Here is a 25,343-nt window from a genome sequence, read left to right on the forward strand (position 1 = left end):
TTGGGAGGAGTCTACCAGAGAGCCCAACAGAACATTATATATGTAAAAACTTTCTAAAATTTGAGGGGGAAACTCAGATGCTTGCAACTGGTTCATATTTAGACGGATGCAGAGTCTCGGGGTCATGTGATCATCTTCTGAGACCTTCTGACAAACAAAGCCAATGGGGAAACCAGGTTCACTTAACAACTGCAGTGATTCATTTAACAACTGTGCCAAGAACTGTCATAAAATGGGACAAAACTCATTTAACAAATGTCTCAACAACAGAAATGTTGGCTTCAGTTTCGGTCGAAAGTCGAGGACTACCTGTAACTCTGAAGGTTGCTATTGAAAGTCAAGCCTAGATCTTCTCTAATCTGATGTTCTCTGGATATATAGAATTATATCTTCCATGATTTCCTCTCGGTATATCAGCTGAGAATGCTCAGAGGTACACGGACAAATTTGAAAGGTGCTATTTTGAGGAACAGTGGGCTATTTTTTCCATGGGGAAACTGTTCTGGGATGCTTTCTTCATACAACTGATTCTGTTCTCTATTTAGAAAAGAGGGAGGAAATCCCATTAAGCTACAAACAGGGTGTCCAGCAAACCTGGAAAACAGGGAAATCAGGGAATGAGCGTAACTGTGGCAACAACAACAAATAATGTCGTCTGGCGGGACCCAGGGGAAGAGCCTTCTCTGTGGTGGCCCTGACCCTCTGGAATCAGCTCCCTCCAGAGATTAGAACTGCCCCTACCCTCCTTGCCTTTCGTAAACTCCTTAAAACCCACCTCTGTCATCTAGCATGGGGGAACTGAGACATCTCCCCCTGCCTATGTAGTTTTAGTGCATGATATGACTGTATGTATGTCTTTTATATTGGGGTTCTTTGCTTTTAGATTTTTAAATGTACAAGTGTTATTTTAGATTTTGAATTATTAGATTTGTCAATGTATATTGTTTTTGTCACTGCTGTGAGCCACCCCGAGTCTGCGGAGAGGGGCGGCATACAAATCTAATTAATAATAATAATAATAATAATAATAATAATAATAATAATAATAATAATAATAATAGTAATAACAACAACAACAACTTGCTTCCTCAGCTACCGATACTTCTCCACGGCTTAGCCGTTTGGTATGATGTCATCTATGACCGCGCCTTAACTAGATCGCAAGTTACAGGGAAATGTCAGGGAAACATCAGGGAATTTCAAAATGCTTTCCCCCAGGGCACCCTGTACAAAAGTGGCCTAATCAATGAAAGGGAGAAATAAAAAGAAGAAAAGAAACCCATTCTAGAGAGGCCCATCCATTTTTCCAAGCATCTGGAAAACAGACAATTCAAGTATCAAACAAAGAAGCAGTCCCGAAGGCTTGTCTTCCCTCAGTTTAAGGCATTAGTAATGCTCAATTAATTAGTTCAAGCTCTTTTTGAAATAACAACTAAAATGGTTAATGTCAGAACATTTTTTCCTGCTTACTGAGCACTGAAAGTATTGATGTGAATGCTTCCCTCTTATTATAACTATATGTTTTAGGGTAGAGAAGGGCAAGCCACAGGCAATGGGTTGTATGACTAGCCAAACCATATCTGTACCATTCTGCCCTACCCAAAGCTCCTGAAATCAACCCCCTGAAAAGTATTTATTTTTATCCCACCTTTATTATTTATTATAAATAGCTTCAGGAAGGAAACATACCTAATACAGTGATACCTTGTCTTACAAACTTAATTGGTTCCGGGACGAGGTTCTTAAGGTGAAAAGTTTGTAAGATGAAACAATGTTTCCCATAGGAATCAGTGGAAAAGCGATTAATGCGTGCAAGCCCAAAACTCACCCCTTTTGCCAGCCGAAGCATCTATTTTTGCGCTGCTGGGATTCCCCTGAGGCTCCCCTCCATGGGAAACCCCACCCCCGGATTTCCGTGTTTTTGTGATGCTGCAGGGGAATCCCAACAGGAGAATCCCAGCATCGCAAAAATGAGCGCTTCGCTGGCAACGGAAATCCTGAGGTGGGGTTTCCCAGCGAAGGGAGCATCAGTGAAATCGCAGCATCACAAAAACACTGAAGTCCTCGAAACCCCAACTCCGGACCTCTGTGTTTTTGCGATGCTGCGATTTTGCTGAGGCTCCCCTCGCTGGGAAACCCCACCTCCGGACTTCTGTCCAGAGGTGGGGTTTCCCATGGAGGGGAGCCTCAGGGGAATCCCAGCAGCGCAAAAACAGATGCTTTGCTGGCAACGGAAGTCCGGAGGCAGGGATTCCCAGCGGCGGCGGTGGGTTTGTAAGGTGAAAATAGTTTGTAAGAAGAGGCAAAAAAATCTTAAACCCCAGGTTTGTATCTTGAAAAGTTTGTATGACGAGGCGTTTGTAAGACGAGGTATCACTGTACTCCTTTCTCCTCTTATTTTCTCTCCACAAACAATCCTGTGAGGTGAGTCAAGGTGAGCAAAAGTGATTGACACGAAGTCACCAGGCCAACTTTCACGCCTAAGAGTGTGACTAGAACTCACACTTTCCTAGTTTCTGGCCTGGTGCCTAAAACACTAGACCAAGCTGGCTAGCAAAATTGCTGGTTTTCAATTTGACTTTTTTTACAGTAATGTTTCAAAATTTGGGAATTAAGAGTTTTATCACGTGCGCAAATACACCTGCATACACCTCCACTGCCTTGATAAAATGTCATAAATACAATAGAGATGAGGGAGGGGGGGGAAATAGGGTAACTATTTTATGCTTATAAATTTGTTGGGTGTTATCTAGCGACTCAGCATAAAATAAAAATCAAATTATTCATATGTATATAAATATGAATTGCATGTTTACAAGAGACGTATTTGAAGAGTCCCTTACAAGAAATGTTTTTTCCATTTTTTCCAATTTGAAATATTTTTCTGTTGCTTATGAACAAATGCAAAGAAAACATAATCAAATTGATTTAAAAAAGCAAATTTTCCTGGATCAGGCCAAAAAACTATCTTCTTTTGCCATGCAGGCTAACTGGAAGCTTTCAAGAAGTTTTAAGGCATAAAGCAGAAGTGGCCCCTTTATGACTTGTGGACTTCAACTCCCAGAATTCATGACTGGCTAAGGAATCCTGGGAGTTGAAGTCTACAAGTCATAAAAGGAACTGGATGACATTCAGGAAATACTAATGACTACTTAGATATCCAGTAAAATAAACTACTAGCCATATTTAAACTTCTTAATCTGCATTGTAACCAACTTCGGAGAGGGGCAGCATACAAATCTAATAAATTGAATTGAATTGAATTATTTTTTTAAAAAGAAAAAAGAAAGCAAATTACTTAGTCATGTTTCGTGCCAAGAAGTCCTTCCTACAGATTTCCCCCATTCCAGGAAAATGGTTGATTCTCTGGTTAAAAAGAAGAAGAAGACACGCATTAGATAGGAATTTCTGATACAAAGCTGATACATATTAAAGCTGAAGATGAGTTAATAATTGTAAGTGCAAAATAATATTACTAAATATGTTCTGAAGCTTCTGACATTTAGTAAATAGTGTATTGACCAGAAATATGTACAGGTAATGTTCGCTAACCAACGTTCTCATTTAGCAACTATTTGCAATTACAATGGTTTAAAAAACAAACAAATTTGCATTCAATTCTCACATTTATGACCATTGCAACATACCAGTCTTTTGATCATGCTTTGCAAGCAGTGTGCATTTGCAGCAGTGTGTGTCCTGCAGTCATGTGCAGACATTCCTGTGCTTAACAAACAGCTTCCAACAAGCAGTTAGAGAATGTGAAAGTAAAATTGCAAAAACATTATCATATGACAGGTCTCTACTGCTGTAGTGTGGTACAAAGGGAATCTTGAAAAAGATACACAGACTAATGTGCCTTCCGTCCCCTGTCCAATTGTCTCTTCTATATCTCCTATATCTTTTCTTCCATTCATATATCTTTTCCTCTATTCTTCATTGACGTATTTTATTCTTATATCTCTTCTTCTATCCTTTGTTTGAGATATACAGTATTACTACATTACTGTATTACTGCCACACGAATCTCAGCGACCAGTTAGGTCCCATAGAGTTGGCCTTCTCCAGGTCCTGTCGACTAAACAATGTCGTTTGGCGGGACCCAGGGGAAGGGCCTTTTTTGTGGTGGCCCCGACCCTCTGGAACCAACTCCCCCCAGAGATCAGAATTGCCCCCACCCTCCTTGCCTTTCACAAGCTCCTTAAAACCCACCTCTGTCATCAGGCATGGGGGAATTGAGATATCCCCCTCTCCCCCAGGCCTATACAATTTATGCATGGTATGTTTGTGTGTATGTTTTGCTTTTTAATAAGGGGTTTTTAGTTACTTTAAATATTAGATTTGTCATACATTGTTTTATTATTGTTGTAAGCCACCCCGAGTCTACGGAGAGGAGCAGCATACAAATCTAATAAATAAATAAAATAAATAAATAAATGTTTATTCTCTTCAATGTGTATTGTGTATTGGACGAAATAAATAAATAAAATATAATTAAAAAAATAAAATGTCATGGCACTATCAGACACAAATCCCTTCATTGGAGGGCTCCATAAGGGCTTAAAGTCACCCTGTAGGGATGATGAAAAGTGGCGGGGTGCCCTGCAGGTTGCAGAGAGCAATTGCTCTCCTGCTTGATCCTCTCATCCAACAAGGGAGAGGCAGCCATTATGGCTTCCGTGAAGCTGGGGCAGCCGAAGAAACAAAGACTCTGCTGGAGCAGTGTGGATGCATAGTGACTGGAACTGGGTGAGGTGACTTTTTTTAACCTGAAACCTACCCTAAAGATAATAAACTCTGGAAAAGGGACTCTTTGAAGTGTTTGTTTAATATACAAACAATTACAGTACAGAGAGAAAAAGCATAGACGTGAAAGAAATGGATATTAAGAAGACAGCATAAAATCAAACATAGGAAGATTGGAACTCTAATTTTTATTGGCAATAAACATTTTAAAATGCTAGAATTACTTGTCAGAATTTTGATTGTTTGTTTGAATAAATACAAACAGAACTTGTTAGAATTTATGCAACACTGACGTTAAACAGAAGGCGCCATCTACTGGTGAATGGAATACATTATATTCCTACAACCATAAGAAAAATACTGATAAAACAGAGGAGAAAGTGGAAACAACACTTGGAGGACTATTGTGCTATCTATAGTTTTATATTTATCTGTCCCATGACTACTGGAGCTCTATATTGAAAATACAGAAGACATCTAAGTAAAATGACTTTTAAATAGCAGGAGTTATGATTAAATCTATAGTGGGGACTTAGGGACACATTTGGAAATTTTCCTGGATTACCTAAAAACAGCTAAATTGACTAATTGTGGGACATAAAGAACCATATTACTGTATTGCAGGAGGAGCAACTTCAGGACTAAGAAAATAGTATCCTTTTCAATTTTCTGAAGGCAAAAATAATTGAGACTCTGGGGCAGTGTCATACATTGACAAATTACTGAGCGATATTTGGACTTGAGAATGCAATTGGTGACAATGTTTCAAAGCATTCAGGATACTATGACAAATAACCACAGGGAGATACTGGACTTAATTAATAAAATAAATGGAAGGTTAGAAAGTGATCCACAAGGGATAACGAATAATGATCAAAAAGCCCAGAAAATAGAAACAATGAAGAGGCCAAGGAAAAGACAGAACTAAATAGACAAACAAAACAAGAAGATAAGAGAGAGAAGATAATAAAAACTTCTGAAACAATTTAGGGAAAATACATACTAAAAGATCAAAAAATGATACTAGATAGACAGAATCTTTGAAAAGAAAATGGAGAGTTGGGCAGATCCTCTGGAGATTTGGCAACAAAAGATAGTACAGATGGAAGAAATATTTAAATTAAACAGGAAAGATGTATATAGAGAAGACGACCCAAGAGACGAATTTGGGAGGCAAGTTAAAAAATGAATGAGAATTAAAATATTAAAGTGGACAAGAGATGAAAGATAGAGGAAATGTTTTGTAACATAAGATTGGCTTTACTAGAATAGAGGCAGACACAAGAAATGTGGAAAATATTATTATACATATTTTTATAAAAAATATTAAAAGTAATAGCTAGATATAAATATACAGTACTATGTAAATTTTAATGATTGTTGTTAGAATGGAGAACTAAAATGTTGAAAAATTAAATAATGAAGGCTTATATTTTAATTCAAATATGTTTTAAGAATATTATTACAATTACATAATTATGGTTTAAATAACAAATAATATTAGTACTATCATTACTTGTATTCAAATGAGTGATACCCAGATGCCTTACTGTTCATATAGTGATGTATATTTTTTTTAAAGATATATAACACTGATTATAAAAAGATGAATTTGCCTGGGGAAATTGTCAGTTTCCCAACCTAGTCTATTTCAAAAAGTTGACAATTATCTTAAGCCAGGGGTGTCAAAGTTGATTTCATTGAGGGCTGCATCAGGTTTGAGTTTGACCTGGGGGACCAAGATGGGCTAGGACAGGATGGGCGTGGCCAGTTTGACATCACTTGTGTTGGGAGCACCTGTGGTGGCCTGAACGGGCTCCCAAGTTCTGTTTTTGGCTAGGATGGCCTTCTGAAACCATCTGCCAGCAAAAATGGAGCATGCAGCTCTCCCAAGCTCCACTTTTGATGGCAGAAGCACCACGGGTCACTTCTTCATTGTTTCCAGAGCAGCCCCATAGGCCAGATCTGAGCACCCCATAGGCCGCATCTGGGGCCCAGGCCTTGAGTTTGACATCCCTGGTCTAAGCTATAGATACTAGAATCTTTGTCTGGAACTCTGAACCATACCTTGATCATACTTCTGCCAAATGTATCTGTTGAAAATACGGTGGTACCTCTACTTAAGAACTTAATTCGTTCCGTGACTAGGTTCTTAGATAGAAAAGTTTGTAAGTAGAAGCAATTTTATGTAAATGTAAAATGTAAAAGCAAATAATGCGTGCAAACCCATTAGGAAAGAAATAAAAGCTCAGAATTTGGGTGGGAGGAGGAGGAGGAAGAAGAGGAGGAGCTCAGTCGCTGCCCAGAGCAAATGGAGCATTTCTTTGCTCTGGGTGTTGGCAAAGGTTTATTCCCTCTCCAAGCGCCCAGAGAAAGGAAAATGCTTTGTTCATTCTGGACTGCCAAAGCCTCCTTAAACACCACCAAAAGGCTCCTCTGGCAGCCCAGAAAAGCCCGAGATGGCCAGGATTAAAGGGGGAATGGCAGGAAACTGGCCGGGCCTTCGTGCCGCTCTCAAATTTTCTGGGAAATTTTTCCGGGCTTGGGTTCTTAAGTAGAAAATGGTTCTTAAAAAGAGGCAAAAAAATCTTTTTAATAGGAAAGTGAACACAAGAACAAGGGGACACAATCTGAAGTTAGTTGGGGGAAAGATCAAAAGCAACATGAGAAAATATTGTTTTATTGAAAGAGTAGTAGATCCTTGGAAAAAACTTCCAGCAGACGTGGTTGGTAAATCCACAGTAACTGAATTTAAACATGCCTGGGATAAACATATATCCATTGTAAGATAAAATACAGGAAATAGTATAAGGGCAGACTAGATGGACCATGAAGTCTTTTTCTGCCGTCAGTCTTCTATGTTTCTATGTTTCTATCTTGAACACCCAGTTCTTATCTAGAAAAGTTCTTAAGTAGAGGCGTTCTTAAGTAGAGGTACCACTGTAGTTTGTTTCCAATTTTGAGCCAGTATTAATTGACCTGAAGTACTAAGAGAAATCCTAAACATATAACAGTTTACAGTGATCCCCCGCTCGTTGCGAGGGTTCCGTTCCAGGAGCCCCCGCAACGAGCGGGTTTTCGCGAAGTAGCGATGCGGAAGTAAAAACACCATCTGCGCATGTGCAGATGGTGTTTTTACTCCCACAGCGCTAGCGAGGAGCCGAAGATTGGGGGCGGCGCGGCTGTTTGCCGCCGGCATGGGGGGCTTCCTAGCAGCCCCCCAAACCCGGGTTGGAGGTCCGGGGGGCGCTGTCTCTCGGCGCTTTCGAGCTGAGTCCGGGAGCGAATTCGCTCCCGGACTCAGCTGGAAAGCGCCGAGAGACAGCGTGGACAGGCCCGTTCCTTGGCGCTGTCTCTCGGCGCTTTCGTGCTGAGTCCGGGAGCGAACTCGCTCCCGGACTCAGCTGGAAAGCGCCGAGAGACAGCGTGGACAAGCCCGTTCCTTGGCGCTGTCTCTCGGCGCTTTCGTGCTGAGTCCGGGAGCGAATTCGCTCCCGGACTCAGCTGGAAAGCGCCGAGAGACAGCGTGGACAGGCCCGTTCCTTGGCGCTGTCTCTCGGCGCTTTCGTGCTGAGTCCGGGAGCGAACTCGTTCCCGGACTCAGCTGGAAAGCGCCGAGAGACAGCGTGGACAGGCCCGTTCCTTGGCGCTGTCTCTCGGCGCTTTCGTGCTGAGTCCGGGAGCGAACTCGCTCCCGGACTCAGCTGGAAAGCGCCGAGAGACAGCGTGGACAGGCCCGTTCCTTGGCGCTGTCTCTCGGCGCTTTCGTGCTGAGTCCGGGAGCGAACTCGCTCCCGGACTCAGCTCGAAAGCGCCGAGAGACAGCGTGGACAGGCCCGTGCGGCGAGAATGAACGGCGTGGGCGGGCGAAGGGCGGGCGGCAGCGAGGAGTTTGCGTGGGCGGTGGGGAAACTCCTCGCTGACGCCAGCAAGAGGGGGAAGACCCAGGAAAGCCACCCAGCAGCTGATCTCCCGGTTGCCATCTACGCATGCGTGCCCATAGAAAAAACGCAGGCATGCGTAGATGGTATTTTGACTTCCGGGTTGAAAAATCGCGAAGTACCCTGTTCGCAATGGTTGGGGACGCAATAAACGGGGGATCACTGTACTACTTTAATCAATGCCTCAGTACTTCCTGGTTTTTACCTGGTAGTTCTGGAGATCTGCAATTTTTTCTTGCTGTACAGCACAGTCACTCCAGATAAGGTTTGCTGTCTCATCATCATCTCGAGCCTTCGCAAATCCTATTTCTTCTATTGCTACCCGGACTACAAGACAAAAATCGGTACATGAAAATCAGCATAAACAATTAGGTTTCTCAATATCCAGAGACCTAACCTTAATTTTACATATTTAGATGTATAACAGATATTAGCACACAACATTATTATTAAAATTACAGTGATCCCTCGAGTTTCGCGATCTCGATGTTCGCTAAACGCTATATCGCGAGTTTTCAACCCGGAAGTAAACAACACCATCTGCGCATGCGTGGCCTTTTTTTTCTATGGCCACGCATTCGTAGATGGTGGAGTTTCCCCACCGGGCTGAGCGGCTTCCCCTGGGTCTTCCCCCTCTTGCCCCGGTAAGTGGCGCGAGCAAAGGCGTGGGCGCGCGCGCGGGGCCCGCTTCCCAGCTGGGAAGCAACAACACCAACCGGGTGGGTGGGGGAAGCCCCGGCGGCGCGCGCGCGAGACCCGCTTCCCAGCTGGGAAGCAACAACACCAACCGGGTGGGTGGGGGAAGCCCCTGCGGCGCGCGCGCGAGACCCGCTTCCCAGCTGGGAAGCAACAACACCAACCGGGTGGGTGGGGGAAGCCCCTGCGGCGCGCGCGCGAGACCCGCTTCCCAGCTGGGAAACAACAACACCAACCGGGTGGGTGGGGGAAGCCCCTGCGGCGCGCGCGCGAGGCCCGCTTCCCAGCTGGGAAGCAACAACACCAACCGGGTGGGTGGGGGAAGCCCCTGCGGCGCGCGCGCGAGGCCCGCTTCCCAGCTGGGAAGCAACAACACCAACCGGGTGGGTGGGGGAAGCCCCGGCGGCGCGCGCGCGAGACCCGCTTCCCAGCTGGGAAGCAACAACACTAACCGGGTGGGTGGGGGAAGCCCCTGCGGCGCGCGCGCGAGACCCGCTTCCCAGCTGGGAAGCAACAACACTAACCGGGTGGGTGGGGGAAGCCCCGGCGGCGCGCGCGCGAGACGCGCTTCCCAGCTGGGAAGCAACAACACCAACCGGGTGGGTGGGGGAAGCCCCTGCGGCGCGCGCGCGAGGCCCGCTTCCCAGCTGGGAAGCAACAACACCAACCGGGTGGGTGGGGGAAGCCCCTGCGGCGCGCGCGCGAGACCCGCTTCCCAGCTGGGAAGCAACAACACTAACCGGGTGGGTGGGGGAAGCCCCTGCGGCGCGCGCGCGAGGCCCGCTTCCCAGCTGGGAAGCAACAACACCAACCGGGTGGGTGGGGGAAGCCCCTGCGGCGTGCGCGCGAGGCCCGCTTCCCAGCTGGGAAGCAACAACACTAACCGGGTGGGTGGGGGAAGCCCCTGCGGCGCGCGCGCGAGACCCGCTTCCCAGCTGGGAAGCAACAACACCAACCGGGTGGGTGGGGGAAGCCCCTGCGGCGCGCGCGCGAGACCCGCTTCCCAGCTGGGAAGCAACAACACCAACCGGGTGGGTGGGGGAAGCCCCTGCGGCGCGCGCGCGAGACCCGCTTCCCAGCTGGGAAGCAACAACACCAACCGGGTGGGTGGGGGAAGCCCCTGCGGCGCGCGCGCGAGGCCCGCTTCCCAGCTGGGAAGCAACAACACCAACCGGGTGGGTGGGGGAAGCCCCGGCGGCGCGCGCGCGAGACCCGCTTCCCAGCTGGGAAGCAACAACACTAACCGGGTGGGTGGGGGAAGCCCCTGCGGCGCGCGCGCGAGACCCGCTTCCCAGCTGGGAAGCAACAACACTAACCGGGTGGGTGGGGGAAGCCCCGGCGGCGCGCGCGCGAGACGCGCTTCCCAGCTGGGAAGCAACAACACCAACCGGGTGGGTGGGGGAAGCCCCTGCGGCGCGCGCGCGAGGCCCGCTTCCCAGCTGGGAAGCAACAACACCAACCGGGTGGGTGGGGGAAGCCCCTGCGGCGCGCGCGCGAGACCCGCTTCCCAGCTGGGAAGCAACAACACTAACCGGGTGGGTGGGGGAAGCACCTGCGGCGCGCGCGCGAGGCCCGCTTCCCAGCTGGGAAGCAACAACACTAACCGGGTGGGTGGGGGAAGCCCCGGCGGCGCGCGCGCGGATAAGCGGCAGCAGCGAGGCGGCGGGGAAACCCCAATCTTCGGCTCCTCGCTGCTGCGGTGGAAGTAAAAACACCATCTGCGCATGCGCAGATGGTGTTTTTACTTCCGCACCGCTACTTCGCGAAAAATCGATCATCGCGAGGGGTCCTGGAACGGAACCCTCGCGATGATCGAGGGACCACTGTACTCACATTATTCAGCCCACAATATGAATATAGGTAATTCTCAATTTACAAACATTTGTTTAGTGGCTTTTCAAAGGTACAACTCTGAAAAAAGTTATTTATGACCGGTCCTTGCATTTCTGATTGTGACAGCATCCTCAGTCAAATTGATCAAAATTCAGATTTTGGAAACTGGCATGCATTTATGAAGGTTGCAACATATCTGGGTCATGTGATTACCATTTGTGATCTTCAGAGCTGGCTTCCAACAAGTTAATGGGGATTTGTTTAACTGATTGATTTAAGTAATTTGCTTAACTGATTGACTTAAATAAAATCATTGCTTAAATGATTTTACTTAATAACTATAATGATTTGTTTAACTACAGCAAAAAAAATTGTAAAATTAGACACGATTAATTTAAGAACTGTCCTCTTTAGAAACAGAAATTCTGATTCCAATTTTGGTCATAAATCAGGGACTAGCTGTATTCCGCAAATCTAATATACCCTACTGTAGAAATATAGTAGTTGTGTGTTAGGTTAGGAGCAAATACCAGCTTATGAAAGAAATCTTAAAACCTTTTAACTTTCTAATCTACTAAAAACCTCCAATTGATTTTTATTTGAATCTGTAAGAATATGTTGACTCTGACAAGAACTCACTTTATAAATGTTTCTTAGTTGTTTTTCTAACTAAATTTACATAATGGAAGATACAAGATATAATTCATTTTCTTCTTGGTTAATTGCTTTATGTTAACAGGGAATTAGTGATGGGCGAACCAAACAATGTTCGGGTTCGGCAAGTTCAGACGAACTTTGTGCAAAATTTGGCCAAACCCGAACCCGAACAGTTCGTGGCACCAAAGCTCCGCCCCCGGAATTTCATCATTTTTTATTTTTATGGATTTTTTATTTTTATGAAAAAGGACGTTGCAGCAGCGCTGCAAGCAAAGGGAGGTCCTTTCACGTGAAAATAAAAACTTTTATTTTTACATGAAAAGAGCTCCCTTTGCTTGCAGCACCGCTGCAGTGTCCTTTTTTTTGTAAAAATTTTATAAAAAATTTACATGAAAAGACCTCCCTTTGAAGGAGCTGGGGAATCCGAGCCGCCCCGAGTCTACGGAGAGGGGCGGCATACAAATCAAATCAAATCAATCAATCAATCAATAAATAAATAAATAAAATCCCTCCCACGAAGCGATTCCCGGGACGGAGCTTTGATGTCACGTATACCAGCAGGTTGCTAAGGACGCCAAAGTGATCACTTCCTGGATTCCATAGAAATCAACCTGCCGGTGTACGTGATGTCAAAGCTCCGCCCCCAGAATCTCTTTGTGGGATTCCCCAGCTCCTTTTGTGCCTCCCTCCCAGCCTCCGACCAGCTGACTGCTCCCCGGTGTTCGCCTTCCTCCGCCGCCACCGGTGCCCGGCTCCTCCTCCTCTTCTCAGCAGATGACAGCTAGGCGGTGGCTTTCACGGTGTTTGGCATGAACGCCGAACTAAAGCATGAATTTTTAAAAAAAATTGGGTTCGGGTCCGGCATGCCAAACACCACAAAATTCGGTACGGATCCGAATTGTGCGGGTTCGGTTCGCCCAACAATATTTGTGCTTTTCTTCGTTTATGCCAACTAAAAAATTAGATAAATCCAGGTGATAACAGCTATAAACAAAGGTGGGCTACTGCCCGGACGGGGGGGAACACAGTGGGGTAGCAAAAATGGAGCTCCACCCCAGAGCACCCAATTTGCACTGAAAGATGTTGAAAGAAATACAGGACGTACTGCATAAGCCATGCCCACAGTGTGATAGTAAAAACTGGCTATAGATAAGCAAAAGTAGAATGTTGGAAGAATGGTAGATAATATTTAAGAACCCTGAATGGTTAACATTGAGGCTCAGTGAAACAAAAAAAAAACCAATCTGAAGAATCCTGTCACATTTTGTATAAAAGTCTTCTGAATAATGAAGTATCTAATGATACTTTAACTCTAAATTATAACTATAGCAGGAATTTAGTATTGACTGGACAGATTATAACAACACATCATAATCCTCCCAATTAAAAACAGATTTTCCCTAGCTGAAATGCTAAGCTTCAGTTTGTAATTCAAGTGTAAAATTCATATGAAATTGAATGACCGCACTGAGCTGAATGCATTATAATATTGAAAAATATCAGCTGCTAAATGTCTATGGAGATGAAATGCACCTTTAGGAATAGCTGCTAGAATAATTTATCAAGACAAATAATATTTCCAAATAAATATGCAACTTTCAAACAGAAGGGATTTTAATTTTAGGATTTTAATAAAAGAGAATACATATAGCTCAGGGTTGAACTGTGGGGTCCTTGGTGTTCTTTGTGCTTGGTTGCTTGCTTGCAAATATTTCATTATCTGACTTCATGGTAACAGAAAACAGCCTTATCAAGGAACTACCAAAGGGAAAAAAGTCATACTCCCACTGACATTGACACAACAAGCTACTGTACTGCATATAAACCCCACATTCACTTAGCACTGATGATATTGCCCAGTGAAGTAATAAAACATCTGCAAGTAAACAACCAAACATAGAAAGCACCCAACACTCCACAAAATAAGATTTTTAAGGGGTTACATCTCACTTATGATGGGATTAAAATATCAAGTTTAACTTTTGACATTAACCTATGGCTAAAGTTTCTGAATGTGTCATTGTATGGTAATGGAGGCATACATGTGATCTCAGTCTGACTGAAAAGCCCAAGCATTTCTTCTGCTCTTTCTAAAAGAATGAAAAAATTCATTAACATCCTGATTACAATATTTTTCAGAGTATAAGATGCACCTTTCCCCCCCTAAAGGAGACTGAAAATGTGGGTGTGTCTTACACTCTGAAACTTTTTCAAAGGGTTTTTTCCCCAGTCTTAATGAGGTGCTAACAATCTTCCCGGCTTGCAGTCTTTTTCATTGCTACTCTCTGAAAGAGGTTTTATCCCAGCCCGAAGTCTTTGCAGGCTTTTTTTCATTGCTACTTACTTCAAATAAGGTTTTTAAGCCTTAACCAGGGGATAAAATAATGTGCTGAAGCTGGCCAGACTAAGGATGCTAACCAGATGAATACCTAGTAGGCAGATTTTTCCCCTCTATTTTCCTCCCCAAAAACTAAGGTGCGGTTTATTATTATTATTATTATTATTATTATTATTATTATTATTATTATTATTATTATTTATTAGATTTGTATGCCGCCCCTCTCCGTAGACTCTCCATATACTCCAGAGCGGCTTATATTCTAAAAAACATGGTAATATTTTGACATATAAAGCATTTTTGGGCTATGTAACTTTCTTTTTTCCATCCACCTTTATTTTACCATAGGATTAAATGTAAATTAGATAAAATATGTAGCTTGCTACCAATTTCATATTTTGTGCCAGCAATATTCGCAGTAATGGTTGCATGTTTTTTCTTCTCTCTGACTTTTCTCCTTATTGAGCTTTGGAAAGATAGGCCTGAACTCAAAGTCAAAGAAGTGGTTCCTTGGTTTTCTGTTTAAAAAAAAAAAAGAATGTATAGTAAATCATCATTACACTCTTTCCTGCAAAATGAGAATATACAGAAAGTAATTTTATCACATGATCTTAAAAACATACCAAAGCTAAAGAAGCTGTTACAAACTTTCAAAATACCAATTGTAAAATTTTAATTTAAAGTGACAATGTATATTACACACCATTAAAGTAATTTACAATCTTCTCAATCCTAGCAAAAGCACCACATGATCCTTCTGCAGTGTAAACATACACTCCTGCATAAACATATACCAGTAATGTGGTATAAAGTTTCAGTTTTGCAAATCATTAAAACATCCTTGGGTTTCTGCTGTGGCTAAATGAATCTGAAAGCAGCTGCAGTTCTTTTAAGGAATCAATCAAGTTCTAAGACTACATTTCTTTGTATCCAAAGCAGCTGTTATATAGAGAATACCAATACCAACACTGCATGGTCCCAATATGGAAGCAGCTTGATAAGTACTTAAAATCCTTTGCTGTGCCCCTACTACCTCCATATTAAAAATACAGAGAAGCAGCACAAATCATAATGGAATTATACCTGGAGGTCCATTATCTAATCATGCATGTGATATTGCCAGGACTGAATAGAATACATAATAGCTGAAGTGCCCATAAGTTGCTTGTTAAACACAAAGTAGTATGGTGGCTTACCTCCCTCATTAGGCAAGGATGGCATTATCTCTGGGATGCTGTAATCGGAGAGCTACACACAATCAAGGAAGTTAAGAGGCTTTCCAAGCCAATCTTCTTTTCATACCATTTCAGTTCAAGATTGAAGCAAACCCAGATTTAAGTGGGGAAAAACCTACAGATGCCTGTATTTAAATAGAAAAACATAACAATTACAAAGCAATTGCAGATGAGTTTTCAGCATTCAGATTTTCAGAAAATTTCTTTGAAAAACATTTTAAAATTTGATGAAGGAGCAGATGAAGAATATGCTTTTAAAATTTATCTCATTTCCATTAAACTCTGACACAATCTTATATAGATATATTATTATTATTATTATTATTATTATTATTATTATTATTATTATTATTATTTATTAGATTTGTATGCCGACCCTCTCCATAGACTCGGGGCGGCTGGGATCTGTGCGGCAGAAGGCGGTCTCGGAGATATTCTGGTCCGGTGCCATGAAGGGCTTTATAGGTCATAACCAACACTTTGAATTGTGACCAAAAATTGATTGGCAACCAATGCAGACTGCGGAGTGTTGGTGTAACATGGGCATACCTAGGGAAGCCCATGATTGCTCTCGCAGCTGCATTCTGCATGATCTGAAGTTTCCAAACACTCTTCAAAGGTAGCCCCATAGAGAGCATTGCAGTAGTCAAATCTCGAGGTGATGAGGGCATGAGTGACTGTGAGCAATGAATCCCAGTTCAGATAGGGCCGCAATAATCAGGGGAGGAGAACTTTTGAATTTAAGCAAATGCATCTACATTTCCTTATGACATTATTAGCAGAAAAGATTTTAAAAAAGATATTGACTGTTATCTTAGACCCAAATCCTGAAATTTTAATCTTAAAATGAGACATGTAAGTATATCATGGTTGTCTTTAAGCTAAAAAAAACCTATATCCATGTAAGTGAGGGGAAATTAGAAAAATCACTTGAAATTATATTGTACATATCAAGTTACAAACCTACAATTAGTTCCTTAATCTTTCACAAAGAAAATCCACCACCAGATGACACTTAGAAACTCAAGCATTGTATTCTCCATCCTATTCTGATGTTTGTTTTGAGGCAACATCCAACCTTTTGTTCTCTGAGTTAGTCATTGCATATTGGTATTTATCTAAAATTATATGGGCTAAGTACCAGTACATTTTTAACAATAGCACAGAAAGCCATATTTGTCAATTCTAAAAGGAACCTACATAGTTTTCAAAAGGAGGAACAATTTCTCCCGAAGCGTTTTAGGATTGTCAAACAGAATATTATCCTTTTATTCAAATGTGTATGATAACCACAATAAGTGCTTTCATTTGTACCCCTTCAATTAATTAACTCACACTGACCCATGTGGGCTGGATATCATCTTTGCTATTTCCCCTACTTCTTTCAGTTAAACAGTAGTGTGGTAAGGCATGGAATAATTGGAGTCTGGGACCGAAGAAATAAAAATTTGTAGGACCACCATTAGTTTAGCACTGTCAGAGCTTCGAAAAATCATGAATGATTATAACTCAAGAACTATGTGCAGATAAAGGAGGAGCTATTCATCTTTAACCATTGTGGGGTGAAGAGTTATTAAATTTATATTTGTTGTGATGAGGGTTAGAAGTTATTTTATTTTAATTTACCATATTATTTTTTTCTTTTCCATTTTTTTCCATTTTATTAGTTCTTGCTACTCTTTAGAAACATAGAAACATAGAAGTCTGATGGCAGAAAAAGACCTCATGGTCCATCTAGTCTGCCCTTATACTATTTTCTGTATTTTATCTTAGGATGGATATATGTTTATCCGAGGCATGTTTAAATTCAGTTACTGTGGATTTATCTACCACGTCTGCTGGAAATTTGTTCCAAGGATTTACTACTCTTTCAGTAAAATAATATTTTCTCATGTTGCTTTTGATCTTACCCCCAACTAACTTCAGATTGTGTCCCCTTGTTCTTGTGTTCACTTTCCTATTAAAAACACTTCCCTCCTGGACCTTATTTAACCCTTTAACATATTTAAATGTTTCGATCGTGTCCCCACTTTCCCTTCTGTCCTCCAGACTATACAGATTGAGTTCATGAAGTCTTTCCTGATACGTTTTATGCTTAAGACCTTCCACCATTCTTGTAGCCCATCTTTGAACCCGTTCAATTTTGTCAATATCTTTTTGTAGGTGAGGTCTCCAGAACTGAACACAGTATTCCAAATGTGGTCTTTTAAGTTTAGTTTGCATTCATTAATTTTTTACTACCAGTATTGTAATCAAAGTCTTTCATTTAAAAAATGCACAAAAGAGAAAGAAAAACATATATGACTTTCAGGCTGCTGGCTCCCTACTCAAGCTGCATTTCTTGATGCAACATGACTAAAATTGGCTTGGGTATCTTAATCCATCCTGCATACCTTAAATCTGAAAATGTGGTTACTAGGACAGACAGCTTTCCTTCATTTGCAGACCTGCAAAAGTCTTAAATATGAGATTGGTTGCATATTTGTCACCGGGAGAACTGTGTATGGTCACTAAATGAGGTAGTCATTAAAACAGACACTACCCGCAATAAGGATTCTGAGGGCTTTTATTCCTATCAACTATGAACAAGAATGTATGGCCAACGAGAGGAAACCTAGCACTAGGCAGGCCTAGTTAGTGAATTAGAGCTGGCGATATGGAGCATCAGTTGACATGACTAGGACAATGTCTGAGTTAGAAATAAAAGTAATTTAGGAGAAGCAGCTACTGTCTCATGGTAGGGTGTAAAAGCTGCACAAGTTCTGTCTTTGTTTGCTGCCTGGCTGCTGAGGAGAAGACGAGGAGGGTCAAATTGCCTTTTCCCTTTTTTTTCTGCCCTGCAACACCACTCACGTGCACAACTACGTTTGGTGCGCCGCGGGGCGGTCGGCTGCAAGCAGGAGCTCCAAGACGGTGGCACCGGCGGCGGCAGGTCGCCGTACATTGCTGGCGCTGCGCTGCGCATGGGCACGGGGCTGGCACTGGCCCGCTGGCTGGGCCGGGACGGAGGTGCCAGCCCCATGCCCAGCGCAGCACCAGCATGTACGGCGTCCTGCAACACATCCAGCCGCCGCCGTCGGTGGCTTGCAGCCAACCGCCCTGCCGCTGCCCCACAGCTACTGCTCAGTGCCGCTGCTGCCGGTGCCCTCCCGCTCGACCCACGCTTGGCAGTGCCACCTTCGCTACTTGCCCTTCTGCCCGCGCCTACCAGCCCGGTGCGGCCGAAGCACAGGGCGGAGTAGGCGGCAGCAGTGGCGGCTGCTCCAGGCTCGCCCCTGAGCTGAGCTTCCTTTGGCTTCCTTGGAGGCGGCAGGTGAGCTTTGCAGTTTTGCCTCCAAGGAAGCTGAAGGAAGCTCAGGTTGGGGGTGGGGGTGGAGCAGCAGCAGCAGCTGCTGCCTACTCCACCCTGTGCTTGGCCACACCGGGGCCAAGTAAGCTGAGACTAGGCCCGTCGCCCCCGGCTCTAAGGGGCAGCCCCCAGTGTGGCCTGGGTGGCGGGAGAGCTTCAGGAGGGCTTCGCCGTCGCCTGGCCAGGGAAGAGCTACCCTCCCCATGATCTGGGATGGCGTGGCTTTGCGCCCCGTCAACAAGTTAGTGCGCGGGGCGTCCTGATGGCTGCGCAGGCGCGCACCCGTGCAGCTTAGAGGTAACAGTGGTGGGGGCAGTACTGATCTTCGGAACTAACTGGTTCCAGAGAACCGGGGCAGCCACAGAGAAGGCCCTCCCCTGCGGGCCCGCCAGCTGACACTGTTTAGCTGACAGGACCTATGGGATATCACCGGTTGCTAGGAGTTCTGTGGCAGAAGGCGGTCTCAAAGATAACCTGGCCCTAAGCATGTAGGGCTTTAAAGGTAATTACCAACATCTTGAATTGTGCCCAGAGACCAACAGGGAGCCAGTGCAGCTCGCAGAGGATTGGTGCAATGTGGGTGTACCTAGGTGCACAACAGTTCACACAGCTGCATTCTGAACCAGTTGTAGTCTCTGAACACTCTTCAAGAGTAGCCCAATGTAGAGCATGTTGCAATAATCTAACTGTAAGGTGACAAGGGTATGATTGACTGTAAGAAATGCCTCTCGATCCAAGTAGGGTAAGAGTTGGTGCAGCAGACGAACTTGTGCAAAGGTCTCTCTAGCTACAGCTGTCAAATGTTGATCTAGTTTTAGCTGTGAATCTAAAGGACACCCAAATTTCGAATCCGGGGGGACAATTTCTCCCTCCTAAAAAACAAGGATGGACAGTTAACATAGTCTTTAGGAGACAATATCCACATTCAATTGGCTTGACAGTGGCTCGATATCTTCTTTATATCATTTCAACCTAACAGAACCTCAGTGAAGCAACTGAAGGATACCCATTTCTTCATATGAAAGACAAAAACAGCTTTATTTTTTGTTTAACAAGCCAGGTTCTCCATTTGCAAAGAGTACCTTCACTTTTTAGCATGATCCCCAGGACTGATCTGAATACAACTTGGTTGCCTCAATATTGGATGATACTACCACAGAATATTTTCAGTGGAGCAGAATAGGAATTATTAGCAACGAAACAGATTGAGAATTTTCTGAGGAACCCCTTGCCAGAGAATGGGCTCAATGCCTTAGCAATGCATTGTAAAATTAATGACTAAGGAAAGTCCCGACTTTAGTTGCAGAAAATTAAACTGTCGGACAGAAAAAAGAAACAAGATGCCATCTTCCTATATAAAAAGTGAACATAAAAGTTAACTGGAGAATTCCAATGTTTATGTGGGGGATATTTTTATGTTGAATTAATAATTTAAAAAAACATTATTAAAATATATAGCGTAAGTATCTTTCAAGCTTTGCAAGAGAGGAGGATATAAAAACTGAAAATATTTGCCACCCCACAATTTCCCTGGCTTCATCTATACTGCAATTTGTCATCTTGCCTTCTGCCTACACAGCCTATTAAGCACCAGTTGTCAGCAACTACTATATTTTCCCTGTTTGGAGATAGCTGGATAATAATTAACACAAGGCATCATTGGTTGAGGTTCAAATGCGATGAGAACAGAAAGAAGTAGTGAAAAAGATGGGGAAATGGGTCACAAGGTATATCTTCATTTACTTACAGCACCAAATGTCCTACAAGGAAGAGAAGCAGCAGCGAAGGCTGAAGAATTGCCCTTCTTCTGTTCTTATCAAGCCCATCAGAGACAGCTATCCTGTAAGAAAGAGTAGGATAATTCAATACACTGGGAATGGGGGAATTCCACTACAACTGATGCCCATGATTTTTTTTCTTCTGGTTTGTTACTCCCGTAACCCCACAAGTAGACCAAGGGATGTGCATAAGCACACCATCATGCCTACCGTCCCTGTCCTACTACTTACTTGTACTTGTTCCTTGTTCATGTCCATCCTTATACCTGTTATCTAGTACATGTTCAAATAAATAAATAAACAAATAAATAAATAAATAAATAAATAAACTAAACAGTGTCGGTTGGCGGGCCCCAGGGGAAGAGCCTTCTCTGTGGCAGCCCCGACACTCTGGAACCAACTCCCCCCAGAGATTAGAACTGCCCCTACTCTCCTTGCCTTTCGTAAGCTCCTTAAAACCCACCTTTGTCGTCAGGCATGGGGGAACTGAAACATCTCCCCCGGGCATATACAATTTATGCATGGTATGTTTGTATGTATGTTTGCTTAGTAAATGGGTTTTTTTAAATAGTTTAAACTATAATTTAGATTTGTCATGAATTGTTGTACAGTGATCCCCCGATTATCGCGAGGGTTCCGTTCCAAGACCCCTTGCGATAATCGTAAACTCGCGATGTAGCGGCACGGAAGTAAAAACACCATCTGCGCATGTGCGTCCTGTTTTCCATGGCCGCACATGCGCAGATGGTGGAGTTTGCGTGTGGGCGGCGGGGAAGACCCCTTCGGCCGCCCAACAGCTGATCTGCTCCGCAGCGCGGCAGCAGCGAGGAGCCGAAGATGGGGTTTCCCCGTTGCCCAGGCAACGGGGAAACCCCAAGATCGCTTGCCGCTTGCCCGTTCGCCCGCCCACCCGGCTCCTCGCTGCTGCGGCGCTGCAAGCGAGCAGCCGGGCGGGCGGGCGAACGGGCAAGCGGCAAGCGATCTTGGGGTTTCCCCTTTGCCTGGGCAACGGGGAAACCCCAAGATCGCTTGCCGCTTGCCCGTTCGCCCGCCCGCCCGGCTGCTCGCTTGCAGCAGCTGAGTCCTGAAGCCAGACAGCAAAGGCGAACTTCCGCGTTTGGCTTTGGGACTCAGCTGGGAAGCGGCGCTGGGGTTTCCCCACCGCCCACGCAAACTCCTCGCTGCCGCTCGCCCTCCCTTCGCCCGCCCACGCCATTCGCTCGCGCCGCTTCCCAGCTGAGTCCTGAAGCCAGACGGCAAAGGCGAACTTCCACGTTTGGCTTCGGGACTCAGCTGGGAAGCGGCGCTGGGGTCTTACTGGCCGCCCACGCAAAGGGGAAACCCCGGCTCCTCGCTGATGCCCGCCGCTCGCCCTCCCGCCAGCAAGAGGGGGAAGACCCAGGGAAGCCGCCCAGCAGCTGATCTGCCCCGGGAACGCAAACTCCACCATCTACGCATGCGTGGCCATAGAAAAAAGGGGCGCGCATGCGCAGATGGTGTTTTTACTTCCGGGTGGAAAAATCGCGATATAGCGATTAGCAATGATCGAGAGCGCGAAACTCGGGGGATCACTGTATTCTGTTGTGAGCCGCCCCGAGTCTGCAGAGAGGGGCGGCATACAAATCTAAATAATAAATAATAAATAATAATAAATAAATAAATACATACATACATAAATTCCACAGAAAGACTGAGAGAAATTTTATTCAGATTGGGTGTAATAGCATAACCTTATAAGTTTGTATTATATTTCAGTGAATTATCTGAGCCACTCTAAAGATTTCTTGTTTCCCAGGACTTAAAGAATGTTAGTCCCCTTAGCCTTAGGTAATGGGAATCTGGTGTAGAACGTAAGTGCTGTCCTATAAACCAGGAGATTGTGAGTTGTAGTAGTCCTGCTTTAGGTATGAAAGCCTACTGGGTGACCTTGGGCCAATTATTCTCTCTCAGCCTAACTTTCAGAGTTGTTCTTGGAGGAAAGGAGGAGAAAAGAGTATTATGTTCACCACCTTGAATTATTTATAAAAATAATAAAGGCAGGATATATATTAGTCAATAATTGGTTCTTGCATATTTCTTTCAAGGTCAGCTACAGTGTTTTAACTTTGTACTATATATGCCTGAGAGCAGGGATTCTTTCACTTACTTTTGAGACATAAACACAAGGTATAAATGCTTTAATAAATGCATATTTCCCAATTCAGATTAATCTATGATTTCACAGATTCCAAATAAATCATATTTATTAACTGAGTAGCTGCCCCGAGTCTTCAGAGAGGGGTGGCATACAAATCTGATAAATAATAATAATAATAATAATAATAATAATAATAATAATAAGAAGAAGAAGAAGAAGAAGAAGAAGAACACCAACAACAACAACAACAACAACAAATAAACAAATATTTCCTGTAATGCCTAAACGAATCTACACTCTCATTCTTTTTACCTGCTAAAAAGGTTTTGCTCAATAGTGAGTTCTACATTCACAACCAGGGCCGCCGATAGACCGGTACTACTGGGAGTGGTGTAACGGGCCCGGTGAAATTGAACAATTAGGGGGGCCTGCAGTCGCATGACCCCCCCTCGTCTCAGTGGGAAGGGGCTGGCTGGGTGGAAAAGCAATGAGCCATTCCCTCCCGACATTCCCCTTCCCTCACTCACTCGCCTTTATTTTGCTGCCTTTTCATTCTACTATTCCCACGACCAACTCCGCGGGCGCCCGCCCCCTTCGCCCACACTTCCCTCCCGGTGCCTCTTGGGAGTTGTAGTCTTTTCGAGGAGGCGGGCTCAGCCGCTCTGCCTAGTAAAAATCACAATTTCTTTCGTTGCTTTTTCTTTCTTTCTCTATTTCTCTCTGGCTCTTTCATTCTTTTTTCTTTATCTTGCTTTCTTTCTTTCTCTTGCTTTCTCTCCTTCCTTCCCTCTTTCCATTTCTTTCATTCCCCCTCTTTTTATTTCTCTTTCATTCTCTTTCTTTCCTCTTTCTTTCTTTCGTTTCTTTTTCTTTCTTTCTCTCTTTCTCTCTTTCTCTCTTGCTCTTTCATTCTTTTTTCTTTCTCTTGCTTTCTTTCTTCCTCTTTCTTTCTCTCCTTCCTTCCCTCCTTCCATTTCTTTCATTCCCCCTCTCTCTTTTTATTTCTCTTTCATTCTCTTTCTTTCTTTTTCTTTCTTTCTCTTTCTTGCTCTTTTTCTTTCTCTCTTTTACCTTCCCTTCCTCTATTTCTTATTTTTTTTCTCATTCCTACCTTCTTCCCTACCTCCCTTCCTTCAGTCCTTCCTCTCTTACTCTCCCCTTTCATAGGTTTCCTTCCTTCCTTCCTCTGTTCCTGTCCCTTCCCCCTTTCTTTCTTTCTTTCTTTCCTTCCCTCCTTCCATTTCTTGCTTTCCTTCTCCTTCCTCCCTTCTTTCCTCCCTCACTCCCTTCTTTCACTCCTTCCTCTCTTACTCTCCCCTTTCACACCTTTCCTTGCTTGCTTTGCACCCTTCATCTGTTCCTGTCCCTTCCCTCTTTCCTTCCTTCCTTCCTACCCTCCGTCCATTCATTCACCCATTCCTCTCTTGATCGCCCCTTTTACCATTCCTTCCTTCCTTCCTTCCTTCCTTCCTTCCTTCCACCCTCCCTCCTTCCTTCATAGCTCGCCCTTGCCTTTCTTCCCTTCCTTCCAGATGGGAGTGCCCCCTCAAGACACCCGCCCGACTGCTGGTACCCTGCTTTTTCTCTCCCCTCATCCTTTCCAGCTCCTCGCCGGTGGCTGCCGGGTGCGGGATCCCCCTCCCCCCTCCCCTCGCTAGAAAGCACATGGTTTTGTCAACAAGAAGGGAGAAGTGCCAAGGAGCCGTAAATAAGTCTCGCTCTGCCTGACCGATGCCAGGAGGATCTTTCTTCCCCTTGTCACTCCCGCTTCTTTCTTTCTCCTGGACGAGTCCACACAATCGGCTTAACCCAGTTCCTGAAATAGCCTATGGCACGCTGGCTGGGGAATTCTGGGAGTTAAAGTCCAGATATCTTCAAGTTGCCAAGGTTGGGAAACACTGGCCTATGTGACCGCCTCGCTTGGCGTGAAGCGGGAAATGATCCCCGGGGGATGGAGTGGCTTGGCGACTTAAAATAGTTTTAAAATGGCGGGGGGGCCCAGACACTTAGGCTGTATGGGGCCCCAAAATTCCTGATGGTGGCCCTGTTCAAAACAATAGCTTCAAATACATTCTAGATGGTATACCTGTGCAATATTCACAGAACACGAGTTGTTGATTAATATTCATGTAACCAAGTTTGGGATATTCATGTAATTAAGTTTATTAATAAAAGTTTTGAGGACCTGCCGATGCAAATTTTTCTGCTGTCAACAAAATCTATTTGGACATGAGATTTTATCAGTTGTGTGGGGGGGGAAGGAATTACAGCATATTTTAATAAAATGTATACACAATCTTTGTGTTGTTACATTCCCTTTTCTCTGTAAAGCAGTTAAAAATAAATGAGACCAAAAAATGGAGGCAAGCATGGTCTTACTAGATAAGCAAAACTACTGGTCTCTGAGTTAATGATCTCACTAGGAGATCTAAAAGAAGGTCCTGGGGAACATACAGTAACAGGATCAACTGGGTAGAGATTTCAGTAATGTGTTTTTCATATTTTGGGTTTTTAATTGTTTCTAACATCAGACTACTATTGTACACTGCTTTATTGTTGCTGTTAGCCACCCCGAGTCTCCGGTGAGGGGCGGCATACAAATCCAATCAATCAATCAATACATACATACATAC

At 44.2% G+C, this 25,343-nt stretch overlaps 1 protein-coding gene across 2 annotated transcripts in view; it reads right to left on the bottom strand.

Moving 5' to 3' along the window:
- Positions 1–25,343, bottom strand: part of TTLL7 (tubulin tyrosine ligase like 7) — a 95,063-nt gene that overhangs the window by 54,732 nt on the left and 14,988 nt on the right. For both annotated transcript variants that reach the window (XM_070746258.1, XM_070746259.1), the window contains 5 exons: positions 20,543–20,635; positions 15,408–15,571; positions 14,598–14,729; positions 8,893–9,014; positions 3,299–3,366 (listed from right to left, as the gene is read on the bottom strand). In XM_070746258.1, coding sequence (XP_070602359.1) covers positions 3,299–3,366; positions 8,893–9,014; positions 14,598–14,729; positions 15,408–15,432 — 347 coding nt within the window. In that variant the 5' untranslated portion in view covers positions 15,433–15,571; positions 20,543–20,635. The remainder of the gene's footprint in view (positions 1–3,298; positions 3,367–8,892; positions 9,015–14,597; positions 14,730–15,407; positions 15,572–20,542; positions 20,636–25,343) is intronic.

The sequence above is a fragment of the Erythrolamprus reginae genome, chromosome 3 (genome assembly GCF_031021105.1).
Source record: "Erythrolamprus reginae isolate rEryReg1 chromosome 3, rEryReg1.hap1, whole genome shotgun sequence".
In the NCBI taxonomy this organism is placed as follows: domain Eukaryota; kingdom Metazoa; phylum Chordata; class Lepidosauria; order Squamata; family Dipsadidae; genus Erythrolamprus; species Erythrolamprus reginae.